The 25,631-nt window shown below is 47.5% G+C and overlaps 8 protein-coding genes across 8 annotated transcripts; 2 read left to right on the top strand and 6 right to left on the bottom strand.

Moving 5' to 3' along the window:
• Positions 1–360: 360 nt before the first annotated feature.
• On the top strand, positions 361–2,224 carry DEU56DRAFT_236304 (uncharacterized protein). Its single transcript, XM_041345226.1, has 13 exons — positions 361–511; positions 568–600; positions 655–674; positions 729–743; positions 796–834; positions 891–919; positions 980–993; positions 1,042–1,074; positions 1,249–1,308; positions 1,360–1,500; positions 1,559–1,784; positions 1,839–1,887; positions 1,941–2,224. The coding sequence occupies exons 1-13, from the start codon at positions 454–456 to the stop codon at positions 2,163–2,165; spliced, it is 942 nt and encodes a 313-aa protein (XP_041210650.1). The 5' UTR covers positions 361–453; the 3' UTR covers positions 2,166–2,224.
• A 1,110-nt stretch (positions 2,225–3,334) lies between these two features.
• Positions 3,335–5,001, top strand: DEU56DRAFT_910612 (uncharacterized protein; the record flags this gene model as incomplete). The annotated part of the gene is made up of 14 exons (XM_041357200.1): positions 3,335–3,392; positions 3,449–3,481; positions 3,536–3,555; positions 3,610–3,624; positions 3,688–3,726; positions 3,781–3,809; positions 3,862–3,875; positions 3,924–3,952; positions 4,008–4,023; positions 4,070–4,177; positions 4,229–4,369; positions 4,422–4,647; positions 4,701–4,749; positions 4,801–5,001. 14 exons carry the CDS (start codon positions 3,335–3,337, stop codon positions 4,999–5,001), a joined length of 978 nt encoding a protein of 325 aa, XP_041210649.1.
• Positions 5,002–6,540: 1,539 nt separating this feature from the next.
• Positions 6,541–8,622, bottom strand: DEU56DRAFT_732884 (cytochrome P450; the record flags this gene model as incomplete). The annotated part of the gene is made up of 12 exons (XM_041348301.1): positions 6,541–6,710; positions 6,771–6,907; positions 6,956–6,980; positions 7,029–7,085; positions 7,136–7,325; positions 7,374–7,387; positions 7,443–7,572; positions 7,626–7,741; positions 7,795–7,946; positions 7,997–8,185; positions 8,232–8,361; positions 8,412–8,622. The coding sequence occupies 12 exons, from the start codon at positions 8,620–8,622 to the stop codon at positions 6,541–6,543; spliced, it is 1,521 nt and encodes a 506-aa protein (XP_041210648.1).
• A 1,251-nt stretch (positions 8,623–9,873) lies between these two features.
• Positions 9,874–12,781, bottom strand: DEU56DRAFT_979200 (uncharacterized protein; the record flags this gene model as incomplete). The annotated part of the gene is made up of 9 exons (XM_041359733.1): positions 9,874–10,199; positions 10,253–10,431; positions 10,487–10,681; positions 10,735–10,932; positions 10,987–11,019; positions 11,072–11,378; positions 12,021–12,297; positions 12,354–12,369; positions 12,434–12,781. 9 exons carry the CDS (start codon positions 12,779–12,781, stop codon positions 10,088–10,090), a joined length of 1,665 nt encoding a protein of 554 aa, XP_041210647.1. The 3' UTR covers positions 9,874–10,087.
• A 2,803-nt stretch (positions 12,782–15,584) lies between these two features.
• Positions 15,585–15,764, bottom strand: DEU56DRAFT_707105 (uncharacterized protein; the record flags this gene model as incomplete). The annotated part of the gene is made up of 1 exon (XM_041347431.1): positions 15,585–15,764. A coding segment is annotated over one exon (180 nt), but the record flags the coding sequence as incomplete, so codon positions are not given.
• Positions 15,765–16,857: 1,093 nt separating this feature from the next.
• On the bottom strand, positions 16,858–20,040 carry DEU56DRAFT_732728 (uncharacterized protein; the record flags this gene model as incomplete). The annotated part of the gene is made up of 11 exons (XM_041348290.1): positions 16,858–17,301; positions 17,357–17,686; positions 17,750–17,956; positions 18,028–18,207; positions 18,265–18,361; positions 18,431–18,591; positions 18,648–18,849; positions 18,900–19,096; positions 19,155–19,334; positions 19,393–19,611; positions 19,663–20,040. 11 exons carry the CDS (start codon positions 20,038–20,040, stop codon positions 16,858–16,860), a joined length of 2,595 nt encoding a protein of 864 aa, XP_041210645.1.
• A 2,015-nt stretch (positions 20,041–22,055) lies between these two features.
• DEU56DRAFT_754313 (uncharacterized protein) lies at positions 22,056–22,755 on the bottom strand (the record flags this gene model as incomplete). Its single annotated transcript, XM_041349804.1, has 4 exons — positions 22,056–22,099; positions 22,163–22,413; positions 22,504–22,573; positions 22,656–22,755. 4 exons carry the CDS (start codon positions 22,753–22,755, stop codon positions 22,056–22,058), a joined length of 465 nt encoding a protein of 154 aa, XP_041210644.1.
• Positions 22,756–23,255: 500 nt separating this feature from the next.
• On the bottom strand, positions 23,256–25,154 carry DEU56DRAFT_754312 (uncharacterized protein; the record flags this gene model as incomplete). The annotated part of the gene is made up of 7 exons (XM_041349803.1): positions 23,256–23,366; positions 23,852–23,914; positions 24,011–24,044; positions 24,081–24,210; positions 24,241–24,505; positions 24,560–24,843; positions 24,899–25,154. The coding sequence occupies 7 exons, from the start codon at positions 25,152–25,154 to the stop codon at positions 23,256–23,258; spliced, it is 1,143 nt and encodes a 380-aa protein (XP_041210643.1).
• Positions 25,155–25,631: the final 477 nt, after the last annotated feature.

The following is a 25,631-nucleotide window of genomic DNA, read 5'->3' as shown; positions in this document are numbered from 1 at the left end:
GAGTTTGGTACTTTGCTGATCTACCCGCCGTCACCAGCTTGATTTCTACTCCCTTGAAGGTAGCATTATCATGGCCACGTCTATCATGCGTTGCTGTACGGGTGTTAGCAACAAGCGCTTAGACGGAGGTTTTATTACAGCCGATAACGATAAAACTTCCCGTTCTCCAGGTTATCATGAACGTTTACCTGACAACATACCGCGCGAGTACTGAAGAATCTAGCCAAGATCTCACAGTCACTCTCGTGAGTCCTACATCCGGGCGCGATGACTATCCACTGATAGCTAAGGGTTGAGAGCACCGACTCGTGGTATCGACAGGACTGGACAAGGATGAAAACCACAGCCCTCACGGGGCAATCCTGAGGCAGGGAATTTTTCTGTCCCTTAAGTTATAAGTCGTTCCACCATTGCTCATTTTTTCGAAGTCTCCTCTCCAGCTGAAACAGTGTCATGTCGGAACAATTTGAGGAAGCTGTCTTTGGTCTCCGCTGGAATAACAATGTATCTGGTTCGTCAGCTCCTTTTGGCTTGTGAACGAACCGTTGTGCTGAATACTGATTCCAGTAGCGCTCTTTACCGTGATGTCCTATGAGTACCGTGAGTAGCCTTCGTGAACCTTGCACTGCTGCTACTGACCGAAAGATTATTCAGTTCTTCTCTTGGACAAGGAGGTAATAAAGACTTTCTTTCTGTCGATCGAGTACTCATGATTATGATCGGCGTAGATTAAGTATGTCTGGGTCAGTGTTTAACCACATACTATTTGCGCAATAATACTAGCCGAATCTCCAGAAGAGACCATGGTCATTGATGTCATGTCTCTACCTCGTTGTGAGTTCGCCCTGCCACTCTGCTTTATATCTTAATATGATTCCGTACTACACTAGGTTCGATATCTTGGTCTTTCCCTTGCAATGTGAGTTGTAGCGACTTGTGTCCTTCAGATTGTACATTAACACGTTCACACTGACACCAGACTTTGGGGCATATGTATGTAACGTTGTGCCAATTGAGCCATCATTCGCTGACTAACGCCAGGGGGAGGAATGTTGTATATGCCTGAACAAGTGAGTCCATTGACGCTCTCCATTTTTAGAGAGTTCTAACTTGATCCGTGTTGAAGCCGTAAGTCACAAGCTTGTTTCACAGTCAAGTCTCAACAATTGTTGACATCTCATTCAGCTGCAAGTATTGTTTATATCATTTTATTTCAAACTAAACTGCAGTTCCCTCATCGTGCAATAGGCTACGATCTTGTTGTTGTATTGGAATGGGGCACTTCTGTGTATTTTTGCTTTGCGGAAGGTGAGTCATGTATTCGGCGGCTCATCATTTGTACCGATCTTTCATCTGCAGCCATTCTCATCTGGCGTCTTTACGCATTGTGCAACCAATCCAAACTCCTTCTTTATGTTCTAGGGGGTTCGTTCTTGCCTATCGTCGCACTCTTGATAGGGACAGATATCTATTTGTATAGCCGACCTAACGCGTTCTCTGGTAACTGTTCGTGGCTCTGATCGAATTGGCTGCAAGCTGACGCCGTCTCGTTGCACAGTCGTAGAGTTGGTAACTCCGAACACAAAGTACTGCACCTTTTCCTTCAATATGGGGCCGATGCCTGCGATCTACACTTCCATCCCCATCGTGTGCTATGACATCTTCTTAGTTATTCTCGCAGTTGTCACCCTCGTGAGACACCTCAAAGAACGGAGGGAATACAGAATGAGGCCTAATTCCTATATGGTAATGATCGTCCGACATCATATCATGTACTTCATCCTGTAAGTTCTTCTTTACCCTGTGTGTTCTGACAGTATTAATCGACTCTCGCTTAGGAATTTGACAAACCAAATATTAATGGTGATAATATGGGCTCACATTCCGGTCTGATACCCTATATTGAGATTCTAGATATCAGCTTACGCACACTTTCACAGACGGCGGCAACGGCTCTCTCGACGTTTTTCAATAGTACCGTGCCATTCATTCTCGCGCCCCGTCTTATCATCAGCATTTGGGACACGCATGCCCAGGACAACTGTGTGTATGTCAGTACACCGTTTGCAGATTGTGTATGTTGGACTTCGCCGGCAAGGTTCGAGCAGCACGAGATGGACTCTGACGTCCCATTAACTTGTTGTGCTGGGTCTGTCTTGCGTTAGTGTAGTGGTGGAATCAACATCCGACAAGTACTAGAAGTGTACAATAGCGCATCGAAGACAGCACTAAAGGAGTAGGTTCCACAGCTGAGAGATATATGCGCAATATACATTTCAACATGTAGCGAGACATGTGCTAAAATGATCAAGAAAATTCCACTCAATGCCTGTCCTCTCAAAACTTTGTAAGTTTGGCTCTGGTGAAGTTGACCTCGATATTCTCGCGCAACGAACCGAAGACGTCTGAGTGCATTATTTCAATTTGACCACAGCAAGCGCTTGCTTTAGATCTTGACCAGCTCAGACTACTATCAAATACCTTCACACCCATCTCCAGCTCCGCTCTGGGTGGCTCTACCCTCACCATAAAGTATTGTGAACTGGTATATGCGTCTCAATATTGATATTGCTAACGGGAGATATCCGCCCGGTAGATGTCGATGTTGATGAAGGGTTGTGGATTCGAGGTTACATAAGTGTGCAAAGTTTCGATACATACGTGGGCGCTCGTACTTGGTGCGGGGGACACAATCCGGCACGTGGTCCTCGGAATCTTCGCTCAAGCGTCTACTTAGCCCCGTCTTCGCTGCGATACCTGTGATGCTCTGCGATGCTCATTTAGTATCCTTGGTGATAACCGAGGATTACCTGCCACGCTCGTTTCCTCGTGCATGCATTCAAGCGAGCATCAAAAGGTGGCGATACTTAACAAGGGATCAGAGCGCTACGCCCTGCGGCAGTGCCGCGGCTACGCCAGCTGCCTGCATGTCAAGTCCATTCGTTTGGCACATGCTCACTGCCAGTGCCACTATGTCACACTTCGTCGATTCTCACTGGCAGGAAAGGCTTCAAGTTGATAGGTTGTAAGTCATAAATATTTCTGCCAGTGACCGCCATACTGTCCGACTCGGCGAGTAACGAGGAATCTATGTAACCAAGATCTTACAGTAACTCTCGTCTGTCCTAAATTTGGCACGACAACCGCCCGTTGATTATCTAGATAACCTGACCGCTAACTGATGAAAACGGCGATTCAATAATTTCGACAAGGATGAAAACCACAGCCCTCACAGGGCAATCACGAGCAAGGAAATCGCCGCGCCTTCAACTTAAAAGGTCATTCCAGCATATATCTTTCATTTCCAATTCCCTACCCCATCCAAAATAGTGTCATGTCGGAACAACTTCAAGAAGCTATCATTGGTCTCCGCTGGAATGACAGTATATCTGGTTCGTTAGCTCCTTACTGTTTGTGAATGGACCATCGTGCTGAATACTGGTTCCAGTAGCGCTCTTTACCGTAATGTCCTATGAGTATCGTGAGTAGCCTTCGTGAACCTTGCACTGCTGCTGCTGACTGAAAAATTATCCAGTTCTTCTTTTGGACAAGGAGGTAATAAAGACTTTCTTTCTGTCGATCGAGTACTCATGATTATGATTGGCATAGGTTAAGTATGTCTGGGTCAGTATCAACCCCACACTATTTGCGCGATGATACTAGCCTAGAGGCTGACTGAATCTCCAGAAACGACCATGGTCACTGATGTCATGCCTCTACCTTGTTGTGAGTTCGCCCTGCCACACTGCTTTATGTTTATGTTATTTCTTGCTATGCTAGGTTCGATATCTTGGTCTTTCCCTTGCACTGTACGTCGTGGTTACTTGTATCCTTCAGGTTGCACGTTTATGCCAACATCAGATCTTGGGGCTGCTGTATGTGATGCTATGCCAATTGAGCTGTCATCCGCTGACTAGCGCTAGGGGGAGGAATGTTTTATATACCCGAATCAGTAAGTGTATCGATGTTCTTCATCTTTAGAGAGTTCTAACTTGATCCGTGTTAAGCCGTACGTCACTCTGAGTTTGTTTCACAACTAAATCCCAACCGTTGTTGACCTCTCACTCAGCTGCAAGTATAATTCATGTCTTCAAACTAAACTCTCATCATGCAATAGGCTACGACATTCTTGTTGTATTGGAATGGGGTGCTTCTGTGTATTTTTGCTTTGCCGAAAGTAAGTCATTTATTCGGCGTCTCATCGTGCGTACTGATCTTTCATTTGCAGCCATTCTCATGTGGCGTCTTTACGCAATGTGCAACCAATCCAAGCTCCTACTTTATGTTCTAGGGGGGTCGTTTTTGCCTATCATTGCCCTCTTGATAGGGACAGACATCTATTTGTACAGTCGACCTAATGCGTTCTCAGGTGAACTTATGTCGCTCGCATCGGTTGGCTGAAGCTGACGCTCGTTGCACAGTCAAAGAATTAGTAACTCCGAATGCCAAGTACTGCACCTTTTCCTTCAACATGGGGCCGATGCCTGCGATCTATACTTCCATCCCCATCGTGTGCTATGATATCTTCCTAGTTTTTCTCGCGGCTGCCACCCTCGTGAGACACCTCAAAGAATGGAGGGAATACAGAATGAGGCCTAATTCCTATGTCGTAATGATCGTCCGGTATCATATGATGTACTTTGTCCTGTAGGTTCCTTTTCATCCAGTGTGTTCTGAAAGTATTAATCAATCCCGCATAGGAATTTGACAAACCAAATCTTAATGGTGATATTATGGGCTCACATTCCGGTATGATACTCCCAAGATTATACAAAGATCAGCTAACATTTACACTCGTAGACCCCAGCGATGGATCTCTCGGAGCTATTCAGTGATACAATGCCATTTATTCTCGCACCGCGTCTTATCATCAGCATCTGGGACACGCATGCCGAGGACGACTGCGTGTATGTCAGTGCGCCATTCGCAGACTGTGTATGTTGGACTTCGCCGGCGAGGTTTGAGCAGCACGAGACCCAGGCTGACATCCTATTAACTTGACGTGCTGTGGCGCCTTGCGAGAGCGTACAGCGCGGGAAAAGTTGAAAAAGTAGGGTGGGTGAAATGAAGGTCGTCGGATGCCTTTCGCGACTATGTGCGCAAGCCGCGCAAAATCCTACTTTGTTGAATGCGTTGATTGCAGTGGTCGGTCCGCACATGATTGGCGTGATCCATTCGCGTTTATGCGTTCTTGATTTCCTTGTCCTGTGGTTCATGCGTACGTGTCTCTCGTTGGTTCTCTCACATTTTTGTCTTCGGGCTTCACCCTTGTATTTGTAGCTCTACTTCCACTACCTTATCCCGATCTCATCCTATTTCTTTGATCCCTGCCAACTCTGCCTTTAACAGAGTGATCACATTTGTCTCCACACACGTATTTACGCTCGGTCTAACTCGGGTTTCGTCTTCTAGCGTTCCGCCATTTGTGGTTGGGTTTTTAGGTTCAATTCCACCAGATTTCTCCCGCACTCGCGTGCGTTCTTTCTGGCTCACAGCCTGCGCGAACTTCAAGTTCTCTTGCTAATGCAAGGCCACTTTTCGTGTAGGGTAGCAAGGGGGTTGCCAACCTTGATCCTAAACACAAAGTGGCGACTCCACGAAGTTATGTCTCACGTGAACACTGGCAAACGAGCAGCCTACCCAGATGATACATGGTGTGATGCCCGAACACTGCTTAATCTAAGTAGCTGCCACGTTTTCTACCACCATTCCGTAATGCAGACTTCCAGGGAAGGCATGAGGGCATTGTATTCCGCTCGCTCGTCATTTGTCGTCAATTTAACGCCAAACATCAAACGCTCCGAGGAATAATTTGGCCGTGCTAACAATACCTTCAACTCTTTGTGAGGTCACATGTCTACATCATGAGCTTCAAGCACGCGTAAATTGGGGAGTGAGAGTCCATTGAACAGGTAACGGAGTGTGTCCTCCACCTTATACACACAGGACAAGCGTAAGGATCGAAGTCTATCGTGTGTGAATGGCTCCAAGGCCAGTTCGAGGACCCAGATCCGAGGTAAAACGACAACGACGAGCAGTTGGTAGAGAGTGTTAGTTGTGCATATATAGCACTGAGAGAATTAAAATAGCTTGAAGGTCAGCCCCACTAGAACTGAACTGCGCAGAGTGGATGGCAGTCTGAGGGCTGATTGTGACACAGTTGACGAATCGTTTTGTGGCGACCTGACAGTTAGCTCCTGAAGGGACGGAATGTCTTTCGGCATGGGTTTGGGATTGGCACTGGGGAAGAATTCGACATAGAGACGCGATATTTGACTAATGTACACTACTGGGAAAAAAATGTTAGTTTCAAATACAAGTACACAGAATGCGCGAATTGGGCCTGTGACAAAAAGACTATGTAAGTTGACTAGTTGGCAGTCACCCCAAGTCGGAACATACAGGAGGACGATAGATGGGTCTTTCATCATATACATATTACGCTCCCGTTCGTAAAACATCCACAAGTCCTGAATGGACATGAGAACGTGGCGAAATACTGCAGGGGAAGGTGGTAACGGAACTACAGTGGTGGAACTATCAGTAGCGGATGCAATGACACAAGAAAACCAAGTACCGAGTGATTCCTGTCAGAAATTGGGGGGTAAAGTCGATCACATTGCCTTGGTCATCTCTGGCAGAAGAAAAGTCCACCGTGGCCAACATGGTCACAATGGCGGACCACAGAGAGGCATCGGCAGCATATCGGCCTGATCAAATAATGTATTGGCTCATCACAGGCTACACGGCAATAAAATAGTTGAACCCACCTGGACATCCACGCCGGCCTAAGCCAAAAACGTATCCCGCAGGGTCATCATCAGTCAAAACACCATTGACGTCCAAGAATCTCTCTGGTATAAAGCTAGATGCTTCGGGGTACCGCTTTTCATCCCGTGAAATGCCCCTGCAATATAACGTCAGCATCTCGACAGCTGAGGAGAATCAGTCTGACCATATGTTGTATATGACAGTCGCCCCTGATGTGATGTTACCAGTAATTTGTTCATTAGATGAAAAGAGCAGACCTTTTGGAATGAAGAAGCCATTGTATATGTCATCACTTGATGTAGCATGCGGTACGCCTACGGGATCATTTTCAGTAGAGACGAGATCACTCGGCGGGGAAGAATACCAAGGGGTGCAACGGGATGCCATCGGAGGGTTTCCCGCAGAACTGATTCGACATATGGTAGTGATGCTCTGTCCTCGAACGCAGGTAAGCGATCTCTTCCTGTCACTGAGTCGATCTCCGCCTGTGCCCGTCTCTGAACATCTGGATATAATACCATGGCGAGAGCAAAAATCATCAAGACCGACGTAGTCTGTGAAAAGGATGAGCAGGAGACAACATGAGTTGGACATTAGCTGACCGTCTCATATGAACCTGCATAGATATTTATCAAGGAATGGCATAATGCCCTTGTCAAAAGGTGACGAACCAATAATAGCAGTAGAAGCTGCTTTCTTCAAGGTACCTTCGAACAATGATCTGGATGCCTGATCTTGCTCCTCCATTCGTTGAAGATTTTCTGTCACCATCGAACACTTGCCAAGGACAGAGTTTTCGGCCTTAGAATGCACAGAATCAATGGCTAATGTCTTTAAAAACAAAAGATGCCCACCATATGCTGCTGCGTATATCGAAATGACGTCTCCATCATTTCAGTCATGCGATTAGTCGAAATTTGAGCATCACGTTTGATCGAGGATCCCCAGCACCAGTCAGGTAACCTCAGCACTGCATGAGGACACGGGATGTCAAGTCTTTCTCATCAATGAGAGCGAGCTCACAGAAAGGGAAGAGCTTAAGCAAGATTGCTCTCTCTGGGGTCACCACCTTGAGTCCAATTTCTACTGCCTTTTCCACAATTTGAATCAAAGGATCATCACGAGCACTGGGCTGGTAGTCATATACCACCGACATCGCAACAGATGACGAAAAACTGTGAACAGCATTAATAATCGTTCGGTATTGACGAACGCATTGGCTGACGTTGCGAAGTGAGTATGATAATGTTGAGAGTCATCAATTAGGTTGACGATCATCTCACGAGCCCGTCTCATCTGCATCGGGCGAAACTTGAGTGCAGAGTCAGGACGAAAGGTTTGGTGGAAGAGTCGTCGGCAAAGACGCCATTCGTCGCCATAAGGTGCGAATACAAAGGCGACCGACCAACCAAATCTGGCTGCACATCAGAATGATTGAATTGAATGATAGGAAAACGCACGGTTCAACTGTTGCTATAGTTGGTCGATCAGAGTAGATTCGAGAACGCTTATCCAGTAAGGCTTCTGCAACACGCTGAGAATTGATCACTACGACTTCCTGGCCGAGAAGTCGCACGAAGACCACATCTCCTGATAGAATGATTTGCACCATATATGCACCATACAATCTGTTCACATACCATAAGCAGCGCGCCATTCCGTATAAGTCAACCAAGGCTCCTTGGCGTTAAGAGACAAAACGTTTCCTAACAGTGGGAGCGGCACCGGTCCAGGAGGGAGGGAAGGTTTGTTTTGTTTGTTCTCGATAAACCGTCTGAGTGCTGTGATGACAACAAGGGACACGGGTAAGACAGCGAAGATAGTAAGGCGACCATCAACTGAAGGAAACATGGTTAGAACAATGCGTGGGTAGATATCCTACGCATGAAACGTACCTTATAACTTCACGAAGAGCCGCTTATCTCGCTCTGTACCTGGTGTCGGTGGAATGAGATTTGGAACAAGACTGAAGAGGTGAGAAAGATAAAATCAGTATTGCAGCTGAGAAAGAGACATCATGGTGTCAGATTCCTACTGTTATAATTTTAGACTCGACATAGACATTTGGAGAATACGGACACAGACTCACATATTAACTGTCCACTAATGTCAGCTCTAGATCTGTGTGAGCTCAATTAGTAGGTCTCCATGCGAACTAGAGAGGTGAAGTAGATCACCACAATGGCAGACCTCTACTTCGCCTCCAGGTCGGTGTCTCCGGCATCGCAAGCAATTGAAAATGTATGACAGCCAGACTGACTTGTATCATCATGAGGTATGAATGATACATGCGCAAGATGTCACAGTCCAAGGCTAGCCCCGAAAGATGATGTACGTGTAGTCTCGATGATCTGCATTTCCTCCGAGCCACTCATGCACGCCGGTGCCATTCCGTTCAGAAGGGACCAATGCTGACATATGTCTGTGAAATCCAAGAAATCCGTCGGGCTGGTCACGAACCTAATACCCATGGCCAAAGATAATACTCGTGTAGATTTCGTGGAGAATTGCAAGAGTGAGAAAATGTACGACACACCCATGCCCAAGGCCGGGAACACTGCGTCGAGATTTCTGCACGTGCGCCAATATCAGCATAGAATTTTGCTTCATTAACAAGAAGCCCAGATAAGTGAGAGATACCCAAGTACTCAACAGGCTGCATCTGCCCTGCATCGACTCGGAGTCCTGCTTAGATATGGCATCCTTGATGATTTCCAAACTCCGACACGCATAGTATCGCGTGGGGCTCTGAGTCTGGCATACGGGAAATTTACTCTCAAGAAAATGTCAGTCAGGAGAAGATCCCCTGACTGAGGTTTGATGGCCAGGAATTGTAGAGAGCAAGATATGTGTAAGATGATCAGGCTGGAATCTCATGTTGAATGTGATGAAGTTTCGGGTCAGGATGTGATGTCAATATTAATTGACCCGAATGCATCGGAAACTTTGGTGGTGTTCTGCTCGTCCAGACGACGTCATCAACATGATCCGAATTTGGAGAAGTTCATCCCCCAAGGACGCGGAATCTCCCTTACCCAGGCCACCCTCCGGAAAACCTCCAGATGGGAAAGCAGCCTACTTATCCCGACGATACCAATACCCACGCATGTCCCAAACACGAAGGTAGTCGGTTCCTGTAGACAAGTTCGTCAGAAGCATCACGCCCGAAAGTAAGTTTTGGGCCTGCAGCCTTCAAGGCACTCCAGACTGTAAGTTTACATGCTGTTCTGAACAATCGTTCTACACAGGCAAGTAACACGGTATCATAAAGCTACAGGTACAACACGAGACTCAACAGGTGGAATGCTCGACGGATTTACGAAGACTGCCCCTCTATGTGTTCATCAATTACTGTAAGGCGAGATGGTCCTGCCTCTGGCTGTGACTGACTAGCCATTACTTTCGTTTCAATTTCTTCGTGCTGGACCCTAAAAGACTGGCATCAGCGAAATAATTTGATGAGCGAATATACGGATTATACCTGGGAGGAGACACAGCGACTCGATTGAGAATGTCTTCCTGTTCCTCCTCTTCGTCGTCCTCAGGATCGTCATCATATACTGGCCGTGGAACCTGCTTCTTCTCCTTTTTCTGGAACCAGCTTAGGCAAAATAAGAGAACAAACGGCCGATTTCCGTCATCCACACCAACAGCGTCGCCCTAGCAAATGACGCGGTCAGATCTCACGAACTCGACAGAATAGCAGAAAACAAACATAGGTAGCTTGTCCGAGAGGAACGTCGACGACTTTTGCCGGTTTCCGTTTCCGTTCGCGCGCCTTTTGCTTACCCTTGTCAGACGAGGACTGAATGGGATTGAAAAAGGTCCTGCCACCGGGTAACTTGAAGGGAGTTGATGGAGGGCTTTCTGCATGAAGGCGATTGGACGGTAAGGGTAACGTAGCAGGGAACTACAGTACGAGTGTTGAGTCAACAGCAAACGGAGCAAGAAACAAAGACATACATCTAGAGGACCGCGAGACTGGGAATTATTCCGAACGGAAGGAATTGCATTTGCGCGAGAAGAGAAGGGAAGAAGTTTACGGAGGCGAAGGAAAATGGGTTGCTGCAGGTCGATTGTAGGTGGAGGTCTCTGCGTCATAGGTATGACAGGTATTGGTGGTCTGCGGCGCACGGCAGGGCGATGACGAGTTGCATGAGACTGCAACAATAGCAATAGATGAGTGGTTTAATGAGTAAAAAATTAGATGCGCACATTTAGCAGATCATTGAGGGTTCGTGCACTTGTCTGTAAGGGAATATCAGCATACAGACAGTAGATGATCGCGGGGAATGCGTACACGGGCCTGAGCAAGGACTTCGGGTGGAGTGTTGCCAATGTAGATATTGGAATCATAGTCAGTGAATGTCGTGTAAGCAAATTGGCACGAGTCGGGTGAGAGGACAAGGGTATCAGGATTTCGAACATCAAAGGAAGCGAGGAGTTGGCGGGACTCGAAGGCCCAGAGTTTGATGGTGTGGTCCAATGAAGAGCTGGCGAGGAGAGTGCTGTCAAATGAAAGTGCTAGACCGGTGATAAGTTGGGTGTGCCCCTCGAATGGAGTTCCGACAGTCTTTAGCGTCGACGCGTTGAACTCGTAGATTATCCTGGAATAGTTGAATTTGAAGCTGAACACTGTCGGAAATTTCTATTCTTGGTTGGCGGTCCTTAAAATGAATTGGAAGCCCTCAATTTGCCGGCGGCATTACAACTCGCTTGGAAGGCAACCCGAAAATTTTGGAAGCCGCTTGAAAGCGACACCAGGGGGCTTCCAAGGCGGTCCCAAGACCATTCCAATTTAAGAGCAAATTGCAAGTCAGATATCAGTCACATGTCCTTCCAAGGCCTTAAAATCATTGCGTGTGCTTGAAATCAATTTTTTTTAATTGCAATACTATCCAAGGCCTTAAAATCATTGCGTGTGCTTGAAATCAATTTGTTTTAATTGCAATACTATCCAAATACATAATACAATTGCTACTGTAAATAGGTATTGCAACGTTATATACCCGCGTATTGTAAATGAGAATCCTAAATACATCAGCCGCATCAGCAAACCGTTCCGTCAAACGAAACGAAACGGAGCTGGGCGCGGACCTTGTCGATGTGGCTTGCGAGGCTGGTTTGGGTCTCATGTAGCTCTGAGCGCAGCTCGAAGGAGGATCAAGACACTCACATCCTGCGAAGAGTGGGCAACGACATGGATCAGCATAGCTCGAGCTCAAAGGAGGATCAAGACACTCACATACTGCGAAGAGTGGGCAACGACTTGAGTCAGCAAGACTCGAGCTCGAAGGAGAAAGGCCAGGGTGCTCTGGGGGAGGTGCAGGGGTTCTGGGTTTGCGGGCGCGACAGATGCGGGTGTGTGTGCAGAGGTGGTCGAGGCTTGTTGTGAACGCATGGGAGGAGGTGCAGGGGTTCTGGGTTTGCGGGCGCGGCAGATGCGGGTGTGGGTGCAGAGGTGGTTGAGGCTTGTTGTGAATGCATGGGAGGGAGCAATTGGGGGAAGTGTGGTAGGTTTGGGGGCTATGGGGAAGGGGGATAGTCAGTATGTAGGAATAAAGAGAGTGGCGGGGACAGACCACTTACACCGAGCCACTGAGCGTGTCGTGAATGTCATTCATTGAAGAGCTCAGGGAGTGCAGTTCTGCGCCAGTGTCACGGCTCTTCTGGAGTTCGCCTGGATGTTGGGAGGAAGAGAGGCGGATGTTGGGATGGCCTCTACGTGGGCAGCGACTTTGTGGTGGATGGTGGTCTTGTTGTCTTCACCGATAATGTCGATACCGAATTCCTGCAGGGGGGTTGGATTCAGATGGGTCAGACGGAGGAAAATGGGGCAGACATACCAGAGCTCGCGGCTGCCAGCGGTTCCACTGATACATGTTGCTTCAGGGAAATTCGTCGGCTGCGCAGGTGGAATAGGTTGTGATGTCGAAGGCATTGGGGGCAATGCGCCATTCTGTTGAGAAGATTGCGGAGTGACAGCGGCGAAGGGAATCCATTGAGACATGGTAGTCGGAATGTAAGTGAATGAGAGTGATTCCAAAACATTCCAAGTTCTGTTGTTGTTTGGTACTGTTTAATTATTATTATTAATCATTACGTATTTAATTAATGGCTGTCAACATAGACAATGATCGATTCATTGACAGATGGCTGAATTCTTGTTGATGTCCGAGTCGACGTCGCTCTGTTGATTCAGATTCAAAATCTCTACTTGGTTGTATTGTAGTTGCATGTCTAGCTAATGTCACAATCAATGGATTTAAGATGATGCATTGCGTGAAAATTCAACCAGCAGACAATTCTATTTGAAAGTAAGGGATTGTCCAGGGTATTGAATTACAGGTAATAATAACAATCATCGAGCGCAGGATGAAGACAGTCTACTTAGTGATCCTTGATCGGCCCCTTCGCACACCACTGCCACTGACTACTGACAACAAAACCTCAGGTTCCTTTCCAGGAGCTTGATCCTCCGGGTCAGCACTGGTAGTAGTATTAGTATCATTGGCGGCCTTGCCCTTCCGCTTTGGCTTTGGCCTTGGCTTTGGCTTCTGGACAGCAGGTGGTTCCAGCTCGTCCTCATCAAGTACCGGCTGCGCTGCAGGTGGTGGGTCTCGACGGCTGTCCTCAGCCAAAGCTAAACCTTGCATGGCGGCAGAGATTGATTGGGGACCGGGTACAGCAGGAGGTGCGGCAGGAGGTGCGGCAGGAGGTGCTGCGGGAGGTGCGGCGGGGGGTGCAGCAGGAGGTGCAGCAGGAGGTGTGGTGGGCGCCTCTGAATCGATGACAGGGGCAACTGCATCTAGTTCTGGTAGTTCGCCTCCGGTTTCCATGGCATGCTCAAACATTTCTTCCCAGCTGTCCTGTGGACCGCTCGAGTCGTGTGAGGGGTCTGAACCGAGGATAGTTGAGGCAGAATGAGATGTCGCAAACAGTGCGTTGTTGAAAAACGTGAAGACCCCGTTTGCCCAGGCACCTCCGGTTAGCAGCGATTGTCGGTAGTAGTTATGGTAGTCTTTGTATGGAACCCGGGATTTGTCGCCGACTTCAACCAACTCTTTGTCGCCGGATAGGACAAATATAGCCTGAAACTCGTAAATATCAATGTTCCGCAGTGTAAGAAGAAGAAGCGTACAATAACGGCTGCTGCTGCGATGAGGCCAGGTGTTACAGCGCGTAACTCCCATATTTTGGCCTTCGTTTTTGGAGTGGGGACTGCGTTGGCAGCGAGTGAAGATCGGCCAAAAAGGGATGCTTTCAAGATCTATGAATGTGATTCAGTTTAGCGGAATTAAAGGAAGGGAAGAACCTACATAAACAAGCTTCGATGTTTTCAGAAAATCATCTCTGGCGAGACGGTCTGGACGCGGGAAAAGAACTGGAGCAAACTTTGTATATAGGCCTTGGGGGTTGAGGAGCAGAGTTCGGCAAGCTGGCTCTGCGTCCCGTGCGTAACCTCTTATGAAGAACTTGGCATCCAGACTGAAAATCGCTGCTGCACATGACTTGATGTCTGAGAGCATTTCAGCGCGAACATTATTGACACCTTTCACAAACTGGAAAGACGGTCAGTTGATTGAGGAGGGTCTCAGATTATGGCACATACATGGGAGCCAAAGTTTTTGTGAGCCATCATATTGTGGTCGACTGGGGGAATGAATTGGAAAATTTCGGCTTTAACGCCATCCTGAATCGATAATGGTGAGAGCCACCGCTCCTTGCTCGAGAGGTCGATTCTGGGAGGTGGCCCACGCAAAGGGAAGATAGACGTTTCGACCCATAAGCAGTGCGTGACAGAGAACTTGCGTCCAAGATTTCTGATGCTGTCTTCCTTGGCGGCGAGGGCAAGGTCATTCTTGGTTAGTTTCGTCTTCCGACCTTTTGAAACTGTTGCCTCAAGCAAAGCGTTCTTCTTCAAAGCCTCTCGGTACTTCCCGCGCATGTCCAGAAGAAGTCTTTGCGCAAGTTCAAGTGCCTATAGTAGTAGATATGTCAATGATCACTATCACAAACATTTGTCCGTATGTAACGAAAAGACAGAATTAACTTACTTTGCGAAGATCTTGAGTTGATGCGTTAGCAGCAGGGGCGACAATTGCATCGCGAATCCGCAATAAGTCTGCATCGTCAGTTGAATCTGAATCATCGCCGTCAGATCCGTCTGTGTCACTGGAGTTGCTGTTGATGTCTTCAATTTCTCGCGTAAAGTCTTCGCCTTGCTGAATTGGACGCATAATATCAGTCTCAGTATTAGCGGAGAGGGCAGTGAGGCAGAGTCGAAGAGCGGCAGACTGGAGTCTCAGTCAGTCACACAAGCTTTAAATCAACTCTCGCATTGACATGCGTTATGGGGGCCATCGCAACGTTGACTGTAATGCGTGACATTGTTCTATTAGATAAAAACACACACCTTAGACTCGTTTGATTCAGACCGCAGCGTCGTCTAGATCGTGTCAGAATAAGACCCGTCTGTTGATGTAATAAGGCAACAGCATCAGCATCAGCATCACACGCACAAATTAAATGGAGACTCATCACATCAGGCATGCACGTCATAGTGCGGTGCGTCATTGACATGTTGCAGGACTGATTCAGATACATAATATCAGTTATGCCAATGATACCCTGTGTGATGATATTTTGCGGCTTACCTGAATACATAATACAAGCATTGCGTGTTACAGTCCCCATGCAGAAAGCGGAAATGAATCATTGACAGTGCTGAAGGTACCCGAGCATCAACATGAGGCAGCGAGAACAGACCTGCAAAACGAGTCAGTGTCAAGTTCTGAGGGTGTTTGTGAATGCACGATGCGGATACCAGTATGACGTGCCTGCCACGATTTCTTACTGCGACATACGGCCTTGAGGAACGGCAGGAGGAAGGGGATACCGAGTGCGGAAGCAACGACAGAGAATGCACGAGCGGTGGTGTTACGGACGTACTCGTCAGCATGGTCAATGTCAGGACGCATAGTGGAAATCATGTGTGCAAGACTGGCAGCTTTGGAAAGGTTGGATATGATCTCGCGACCCTCCACACGAGCGCAGTAATCCTCATCAATGAGGAGTGGCTCAATGACAATGAGAATTTTGTGAACGTACGGACGAACGAGGTCATCGAGCTTGTAGAGGACTCGGTCAATGACCTTCACGAGTAGGTGGTGCTCCTGATCCTCGAGAGTATGCTCCATGAGCAAGGGAAGGATCTTGTCAAAAAGAGGACCAGCACCAAACTCGCGAGCCTTGTCAGCGATGGAGAGGGTGATGGAGGGCATATGCGATGAAATGCAGGAGTTTCGCTTGGGAATTTGAGGGTGAGCGCAGGTCGGTGCGGGGAAGGGCATATGCGATGAGATGCGGGAGTTTCACTTGGGAATTTGAGGGCGAGTGCAGGTTGGTGTGGGGAAGGGTATATGCGATGAAATGCGGGAGCTTCACTTGGGAGTTGTGGGAGCAGTGAAAGTGACGGAGTGCAGGGAAGGGGTGTCATATGCGATGAAATGCGGGAGCTTGACTTGGGAGTGGTGGGAGCAATGAAAGTGAGAAGGGGTGTCATATGCGATGAAATGCGGGAGCAGCGAAAGTGCGGAGAAGGGGTATCATATGCGATGAAATGCGGGAGCTTCACTTGGGAGTCGTATGAGGATGGAGGGTGCCCTGGACAAGCAAATAGGTGTGTTATGAGCCAGGCGCACAACCAGGGCATATGCAATGAAACGAGGGTGCTTACTTGAGTATGGGGTCTGGACAAGCAAGTAGCCTGTATCCAATCCTCCAGGATTTGTTTGAGTAAGTGTCGTCGCAGATGACCTTCGATGCAAGCACGAAGCAGACGGCAGAGATGGTAACCTGAAGATCCCCGGGTGGTGAGAAAACGCGCGATCGATTGCTGGAGAAGGACTTGAGCTGCAACGAAAGTGACAGACGAGTATGAGGAACTCTCAGGGCATTCCGAAAGGAAGAAGGACAAGCTGGTATGATTGGGCTGTGAATTGCAGGAAGTGGAGGAGGACAAGGGTGGTAAAATACCTGCACATGAGAATGTCTTCATCCCGTGCTGGAGGAGGGAATGATAAGCTAAATAAGGTTCCTTTGGACACGAAGAAACATGTCAGTATCCACGTAGTCGACAAGAAAATAATCCCCATGGTTGTCGAAATCTGGGACAAGTAAAGCCCCGCGAATAATTGAATGAAGAGTGATAAATTCAGACGAAGCTGCGGGCCGTGCACAAAGACGAGTTAGTCGCAGGTCTCGATCTAGGAGGCGCCGACGTGGTGAAGCATCCATGGGAAGAACCAAAGCGAGATCCAAGGTGCGCTCGCCGACAGTATGCTTGAACACGAACAATAACTTTACAAAGATATTTCTATCGTTGCCGTCCTTGTCCTGGGTGCGGATTAGAGCGCAGTCGCGACGCTCGTGGCCATGAAAACTTGGACTGCATCGCAGATAGTCAGTGGCCAACTTCCAGGTAGTAGTAGATTCGTAGTGGACTTTGAGGTAGCGATGTTCGTGAACCTTTTTTTAAAAGTGTCAGAAATTCAATAAACACTTCAGAGTGAAGGAAACTCACCTGGTCTTGCGGTGAAAGTTTCAACCACCTTATTCCGTCCGGTAATGGTATGTGGTGGGAGGGCAGGAAGTGATTCAGAAATGTCGCAAGCTTCTTCCTGAACTGGTCAAAGGCGCGATTTGACCTGTTGTCTTCCTCCACTTGCGCTAGGCTGGTAAGATTCCTAAGGGGTGAACCAATATGCAGGTGAGCTTCAAATGGCTCGTCGTCGTCGTCCTCTTCTTCGAGTTCTTCCCGTGAGAGTGTGAGTTTATGTCGTTCCTCGTCAAGAAACACAATACGGCTGCGAATGAATTCCGCAACGAAGCTCTTATGATCGAGTTCAAGTATCTATGATATATGCGAAGTTGAAGTTAATGACGAGAAGCAGAACCAGAGTTGGCGATGACATACCTGACTAGCAATATCCTTACGATTGGTCTGCCGTAGATACCAACGCTTGATCGGTCCGTGCTGCTTCTCGTTCGGTCGAGTACTGAAGTTGCGGGCGGCACCTTTCGCGATGATGTCATCGAAGATGTGCTTTGAGGCGTGCATCTTGGGAAAGTTCCAGTTCTTCGTGACATCTGGATCAGTCTCATCGATAATTGCCATGTACTCCTATATCATGTTTGAATAAATACTATTGTCAGTATACTACATTGACGTGAAGCAGAATCAACATAACATACCTCTAAATGCGTCTGAAACTTCAGAACCTCAGCTTTTCCTGCTTCGATTGTGCTTGTTGTGTGCACATCGAGTGACACATACATGTCGATATGGAGGTAGCTGGCTATGCACCGTAGAAGCGCATAGCCAGCTTCGTCATCTGTGCGCGTCAGTACATTATGGGCAGTATATAAGATTTGCTATTCGAATTAAATATGAGTAGTTTGAACTGTTCAATCAACGTGCCATTGACATACCTTGGAAATGTCCCGAAGTTTGTTACCGTCACTGTAGGTAATGTTAGTAACTCGATCGAAATGATTCAAATTGCGCCAGCGTGTGAAGGCAGCAAACCTGTGGGCAATTAAAGAGGGTTTAATTAGTCTGATTCAGATAGCGAGCGTATTAGATAAATCAACTCACTGGTCGTCAATCTTCTTCTCCGCGCTGCGTCCCAGAGCTGCTGCATGTCGTTTGAGCTCGCCAAATAGATGTTTCCCCCATTCCCCTATATGATACACGTGGAGGTGGTCCTGCGAAATCATTTCGTGAGGGTTGGAATTTGGGATCCGCCAGAAGACATTCTATAAGGAAAAAAGTCAGATTCAATCAACGCTTATAGGATATAATGAGCACTAACCATAACTGGCCGCAGGCCCCGTTTTTTTAATGCCTCTTCTCCAGCCTTTTTGTCCCTATTCCACAGTTCTACGCAAGCTTGTGCATCTTCGGGCGATCGGATTGGGTAGGTAGAGGCATTGTCATAGAGCTTATCCGATGGGACAAGGCATATAGGACAGGGGCAATGACAATTCGTCCCCCGTATCAGCGCCATGACACATCTAGTATTGACCGATCAGAAAATCGTCGAGAGAATTAGTAGATAACGTACTGTTCTTCGTAGTCAGCGGATAAGAGTAAAATGAACGCATACAACCACCTAACGATACCATCATAACAGAGATACGCATACCCTGTCTGGGCGTAGAGTATTATGGTCTCGAGTAGCTTGAGAAACCCCTCGTGCCATACAATTCGTTTGAGGTTCACATATGTCAGTTTGCCATCTTGTTCAGAATCTTCAGGAACCTATGCAAAAGCGTCACAGAAGCAACAAGACTTTCAGTTAGATTTAATAGGTACGTACTATCGGCAGCCAACCAACCATCCGCCCGCCACCAAGCCCGTCAGTATTTCGGATGTGAACGGGTAAGTTCCCACATCGAGCGAAGACCGGGTAAGCTTTGACCGTGCCCGCGGAGGAAAGGTGTGTCTTATCTGCGTACAGCATGAATGCAAATGGGACTCCATTTTCAGGTAAAGACGACTATAATACAACATGAAAGTAAGGGTATTGAACAACAGTACAAAAAAATAAGTCATACTTGGACGTTCCACCAACGATCCGCAGTCCAAGGTTCATGAAAGAAACGCTCGAAATGTGTCCCGTCGTGTTTGTATAACCGCTGTGCATCCCAAACGAAGTGCGGCGCCAGTAATGGGTCGTGTAATAAGTCCAAGGCCCAGTCCCACAATGGGCGTGTATATACATCAAATGGGAGGTCCTCCCGTTTATGCCGGACAGTGATAGTATGTTTTTTGAACTGTAAAAATAATGGTAGCTACAAAAGGGAGACGTGATGTTCTCCTCTTACAGGTGTCATCTGACCAGCCGCCCTGTCCCAGGCGGAAGAAACATCACGGTGGGACTTGAACGTGAGTTTTGCTTGACCGTCAGCGATTCTCCAGATGAGCCGCAACAGCTCATCCGTGTGGTCCTTGTTAAGGGCGGCGTTGTGTGCGAGTTCGGCAAACTCGAAGTCTGCACGACAGCTGAATGGCTGCCAGGGTTCTTCGTCGACAATGGGCGGCTGTTGGTCTTGCTTGCGTCCAAATGCAGAGAAAGTCTCTATAGAGGTTGCGCGGCCAGAATGTGGATGATACTCTGTCTTGAATGTATCAAGATCAGAGTGAACTGAAGGTACCGCTGCAAGCGAGGACAGAGTAGGTGGTGTGGGACCGTGAGATGCCATGCTGGAATCTGAATCTGCACCTGAATTGCGAAAACATTGAATGAGTATAAGCGCATCATGAATAGTCAAAATACATACGCTGTCGTGAGTCCCCACCAACACTCATTGCATCAACCATATCTGATCCCGTTTCAAATGACGGGCCTGCGATAAAGTCATCGGGCACATTCTCTGTGTGATCCTGGAGTGGGTCTGACACGACATGTGAACTTGCATTAGTTTGTCCCTTGAGAAGGCGCTTTCTCTTTCGACGTGCGTCTGATGATTGTGTGATATTAGTCTGCTCGTCAATATGAGGATAATTCACGACATACCTTTCTTTCTGATTTGCTCCTCCACCGCCTGCGCTGCGAGCGCTGCAAAGTCATCGTCATCCTTCTTCTTCTCTCGTCTCCTCAAACAGCTTTGTTCGTGAGACCGTATGCCACGGGGCGAGTACGGCTTGTTGCAGTATTGACAGTGAATCTGGTTATTGGATTCAGACGTTGAGGGTAATACATACTTGCGTCCTTCAATTGCGCTTCTGTTCGGCGCCATACAGGAATATTACAGGGAGAATATGAGACAGAAAGGCCCGAAGACGTGGGAGGAGGCAATACTGAGTAGAGAGGCGACGATAACAAGTCAGATTTGACTCGTCAAACGTTATCATATGCAGATCCAAATCCTTACCGGCAACTTCCGAACTCAGTTTGAATCATTGATGTGTGCCCGCTTGGAAGCAACTTGGAAGTGCCAAAAATATACTATAGTCCTTGTAAGTGACGACACTGACGAGGTGATTACTTGCAAGGACCTTAAAATACTTCACACCCCCTGGGAATACGGATGCAATACAGTTGTCAGGCACCTAAATAATGTCCCAATATGGATCACTTGCAAGGCACCCCTGGAGATTTCCGACAACGGCTAAGATGTTTTTGTTGTTTGTCCAGAAAATTGGCGGAGTTGAGATTAATGGTGGTTCGCCCAATTCCCTTATGCTCACATCCAATTCCTGCATGTTTGGACATTCCAGACCTCAAGGCACTGCCCAAAATATGACTTGACTGCGAGCTTCTTCGAATCCGCTGAGAATCGAACTGCGCCCACCCGATAAATGCTCTTGAATGGACCGGCTACAAGTTTGCCAGTCTCCAAGTTCCATATCCGCGCTGTTGAATCTTCTGACCCACTCGCCAGCAGCTTGCTGTCTGCGGATATATCAATGCATCTGATTCCAACTGAGTGACCTTCCAATGTTTTCACAATCCCCGTCTCAACCTCACAGGCTTTCAGCTCCCCACGAGTGATACCTCCACCACCAGTGACAACCCATCGACCATCACTTGATACCGCCATTGCCGCTACATCCTCCTCGCAAATTCCCCGCTCTTCCTCAATCTCCTTACCCGCCTTCAGATCCCATCGCCGAGCGGTCTTGTCCACAGATACACTGATCATTCGCTGGCCGTCCGGCAAATAGGATATGGATCGAACTTTCTCTACGTGACCCTTCAAAGTCATTGTTGGGTTCAGAATCGATTTCGTGACGACTGCCTTTGTTGATGTGGAAGCCATGCCTGCGTCTCCGGGAGTGAAACTGTTCAGTGGGGGCAAGGTGTTCTTTGGATGTGTTCGAAGAACTTGTGATGAGATCTCCTCGTGTGCTGTGGGCCTGATGTTGGTCATTTTGAATATTACCAAGAGGCTAGCAATGATAGAGAGGGAGGGATTTTACACCGTGAGCACAGATGTCGCCCTTGCAAGATCCGCTATTTCTCAAATATCCTTGCTTTCGATTCCCAGCCTCTCACAGCCATGACCGAGGTTCCTGTGCTAGAGCGTCAATCTCGTTTCTATTTTCCACCCACCAGCGTTGCTGTTTGCCTGTGAACAGCGTATTCGGATGTCCCGTTTCAAATGTTTAATATGCTGTAGCATTGAATCATTCTCAATGCAGTTTCGCTTTGGACGCCAGCGGATGCGCGATTGACATTGTATAGAGACTACACGGTGACTCCGTTTCCACAGTCTCAACCATTCTCAAACACATGCTCATCCAAGGCTTTCTCACGTCCTTGCAGACATGTGAGCATTTCGGCATGGACAACTTTTGCTTAGCATGTTTGTTCAAGCTCACTTACCTTTGAATGATTCCGATGCCAAGCGCCGAGGTCCAAAAATAAAGTCTCCATTGCCATCATTCCAAAGGTCAAGACCAGTGCGAGAACTTTCATGTAAATGTCGTCACCCGAGACCCGCTCTCCAGGAAAACTGCTGCGAAGCCGATGTACGACTAGGGCACGTTCATGGAACAAACTCATGCTGTGCCCGCGCGACTGTATCAGCCTCAATTGTTTGTCGTGGCGTCGTTCTGGGCTTCTAACTTGACTTCGAAAACATGCAGATGAGTTGTTGATCTGATGATGTAACCCCTCGAGTCTGCCAGAGAGGAATAAATGTTGCTGCAGAGAGACTGACCAGAGATGGGTAAACACAGTGAGAAGTGGTTTACCGTGATATTTCTCCTGCCAGTCTAACTTCTGACATCCTACAGTCAACCTAGAGTTACTTGGGGAGGGGTCAGCATCTTGTAGCATGTGTTTCGCTAGCAATAGGTAGAATCAACCTACCAGCATCAGCGTGCGCGACCACCCGAATTGGCCAGAAAATCCACCCTATCGCTCTCCGTGTACCGGAAACATCCAACAAGTACGTGATGCACAGGAACATGCTGATCTGAGTGACTTTTGAACTCGACGTTATGTAACTTCTCGATACGACACGTCTTGCTCCGAGTATCTTCGTTGGATATAAATGGCAAATTCAGATCACATGTCCACTGAATTATATATAATGACAAATAAATAAATAATTGTAGCATAATGGTGTTGAAGGATAAGAGGGTGTAAGAGAAAAATAATCCTGATGAAGATATACATGCCTCGCAACTGAGACATATAATAGATACACTGTCGCAGCAAGTCCAACAGCTCTCCAGAACAGTGGTCATCCATTGCCCGAGATAAACTTCATGATGGCCATTTGCAATGCCAACCAGGCGGCAATCATGAGCTACAAAGTACATATCATGTTGATACCAAATGATCATCTGTCATAGCTGTGATCTGTCTAGGGTAATATATTGCCGAGCACGAGCAGTTATTGTTACCTGCCGTCTAAGCTAACTTTGCGATAGATGTTTGTATTGACTACCAATCAGCAATCACAAGTTACAAAATCACCGCAATACTCATATCAATTGGTTGTTCCTCACAGTTTTGCTTGTCTAGAGCAATGCATTGGCAAATATCAGCAATCCTCGACCAGTTTGCGGTCATCCGCTGAACAAGTTACAAGTGAATATACAGAGTATTTGTCGAATACATCGCACTCAGTGCTCTGGCTTGCCAAGTTGGCCGAAGCTCAGATTATAAACACTATGATTGCAGAGGTTGTACTAGACTCCCGCATATCTAGGGCATTTGTAGTACAAGAATCTCTACCGGACGAAAGTGAGGTCGCAAATAATGACTGCTGCATGAAACAGATGGCAAGCATCACAAGCAACGTATCAGTCGGATTTGAGAGACAGACTGCAGACAGCGGTGCCGGAATGCTGGGGGAGTGAGGCAAAAATTATGAGGTGCGCTACAGACATGGGTAAGCGAGCGAGAAGTGGACTTGAACATGACGCAATGTCTGACATCAAGTGAGGATTGATGAGATTTGGACGGAATCACAAATGAAGAGCTTTGAAGCGACGTTGGTCACGGCGGAGACGAGAGCACTAAGGACTGACTTCATCTGATACGCCAGGTTCACTTACAATAAAGACTATACCATTGGTGTTGATAAATTTGAGTGAGTGTGATGGTGTCGCTGATTGGGCCTAATGCATGAATCCAACCGCATGTCAGATCCGCTGCCGTGGGATGTTAAGTTAAAAAGAATCTACACATAGTTTTACAAGGTTGGTGGTACACACAAGCATATAAAGATACGTGTGCCCAGCCCAGCACCTAAATCATGACTGAGACAAATGCAAGGGCCATTACCATGATTGCTCAGAGGAGCTATCGTCCACTGATTCAGCGTTGATGTACTCCTTGTAGCAACAAACGTCCTCGGGTAGAAGTGGTGGGAGATTTGGACGTGATGATGATGAAGCTGCAAGGGTATCAACATCTGAAGAGAACACAAGCAATTCACACCTACCACTGTCAGGGGAGTTGGATGCAGGCACATTTTCAATAGCTAGTTCATATACCTCCACCTCAGCTTTTGCTCGACACATCTTCGCCCGTAAGTAGAGCAGCTCCAAATCAGTATTGCGCTGGTGAGAATTGTAGCCATCAATATCAAGGTATGTCGCCATCAGTCCGGCCTGAGAGGATAACTCTGTTTTGCATGCCTCATTCAAGGCATCTTGGACGCCAGGGGGGACCCATGTGCTCAACAGGCAGAACGAAGGATCAATGGACTTCAGTGAGACAGTAAGCACAGCCAAGCAGAGCAGATTGATGATAGTACTGACATTCATGATGACTGATGTTCGACATTCTAAGTGATGCGCAAAGGTAAACTGGCGAACAGAAGTAGAGCCGTTTGGGTGCGAGTGATATTTGAATGATGGAAGCCTTTTAGCTGGGGTAAGGTCGGCATGTTGTCTTCTGAGCCAACCTTTGCACTTCTTTTTCACAGTGGTCAAATAGGCTACTGCAGCCGCTGAATAGGGCACAGCAGGTCTAGCAACACATATTGAGGCTGTTGAGAAAGAGTTGTCATTGCGTACAATTGGGACTGCAACACCACGCATTGCTAGGTAGTAAGATATCAGATCACTCATTCACATGCTAAAGTAAAAGAATCTCACGCATGATCCATTGCTGCTGCACGCAGTCGATAGCCTGGCTGCACAGAGACACTTCCAGCTGACATCTGTCCCTCTTCTCTTCCATGAAAGCTCGTTCTACAAGCCCACGCATCGTACTATCCCCAATAGTACTTCGCAACGACTCCTCCCTCTGCGCCTCCAACAACCGCTCCCCAACTATTTGCCAAATGTCACCGAGGTAGACTCGACCTTTGAGCAAGAAGTAAAGTAGATACAATTCAGTCCGGACCTGCATTAAAATCCTTCAGGATGTGCAAATTAATATTTCAAAAAGATGGACTGGCCGCCTCCATTGGAATGAGTCTTATGTAGAAATCTAGCCATTGAGGACCAGTGAGTATGTTTGAGAGTTCAGACATGCCAATACGAATGGCTGAGGAATTGAATGGTGGAAGACAGGAGGGCGACATCATGGAACATTGTAGTAATTATGTACAGGTGAGTTGAACCGACGATCTCAATATTCTCAATCAAATGTGATTTGTACTGTTAAGTGGTTGTTTGATGCTGTTTGACGGCAGGGCATCAAAATGACTTCACTGGCCATCAAATCCCATCGGATTTTATTGCCTTGAGCTACCAATCCTGGATCAGAATGAAGGGACTGGGTCCTTGGGTTGTCTTATCTGGGAACTCGGTATTCAAAACGCTCGCCTGACAACATTGTGCAACCTCGTAAACCTGTGCCCCCTGCTCCCGCCACTGGGTGAGC

Source organism: Suillus clintonianus (genome assembly GCF_016758775.1).
Source record: "Suillus clintonianus strain FC179 chromosome Unknown DEU56scaffold_20, whole genome shotgun sequence".
NCBI lineage: Eukaryota > Fungi > Basidiomycota > Agaricomycetes > Boletales > Suillaceae > Suillus > Suillus clintonianus.
This window is presented reverse-complemented; position numbering and strand designations above follow the sequence as displayed.

What these genes read in the sequence shown, in the direction of transcription:
- DEU56DRAFT_236304 (XM_041345226.1), top strand. Translation starts at nt 454, where the DNA reads ATGTCGGAACAATTTGAGGAAGCTGTCTTTGGTCTCCGCTGGAATAAC. An exon ending in CGTGATGTCCTATGAGTACC is followed by an intron (nt 601 to 654) that starts GTGAGTAGCCTT and finishes AAGATTATTCAG; the next exon opens with TTCTTCTCTTGGACAAGGAG. An exon ending in TAATATGGGCTCACATTCCG is followed by an intron (nt 1,888 to 1,940) that starts GTCTGATACCCT and finishes ACACTTTCACAG; the next exon opens with ACGGCGGCAACGGCTCTCTC.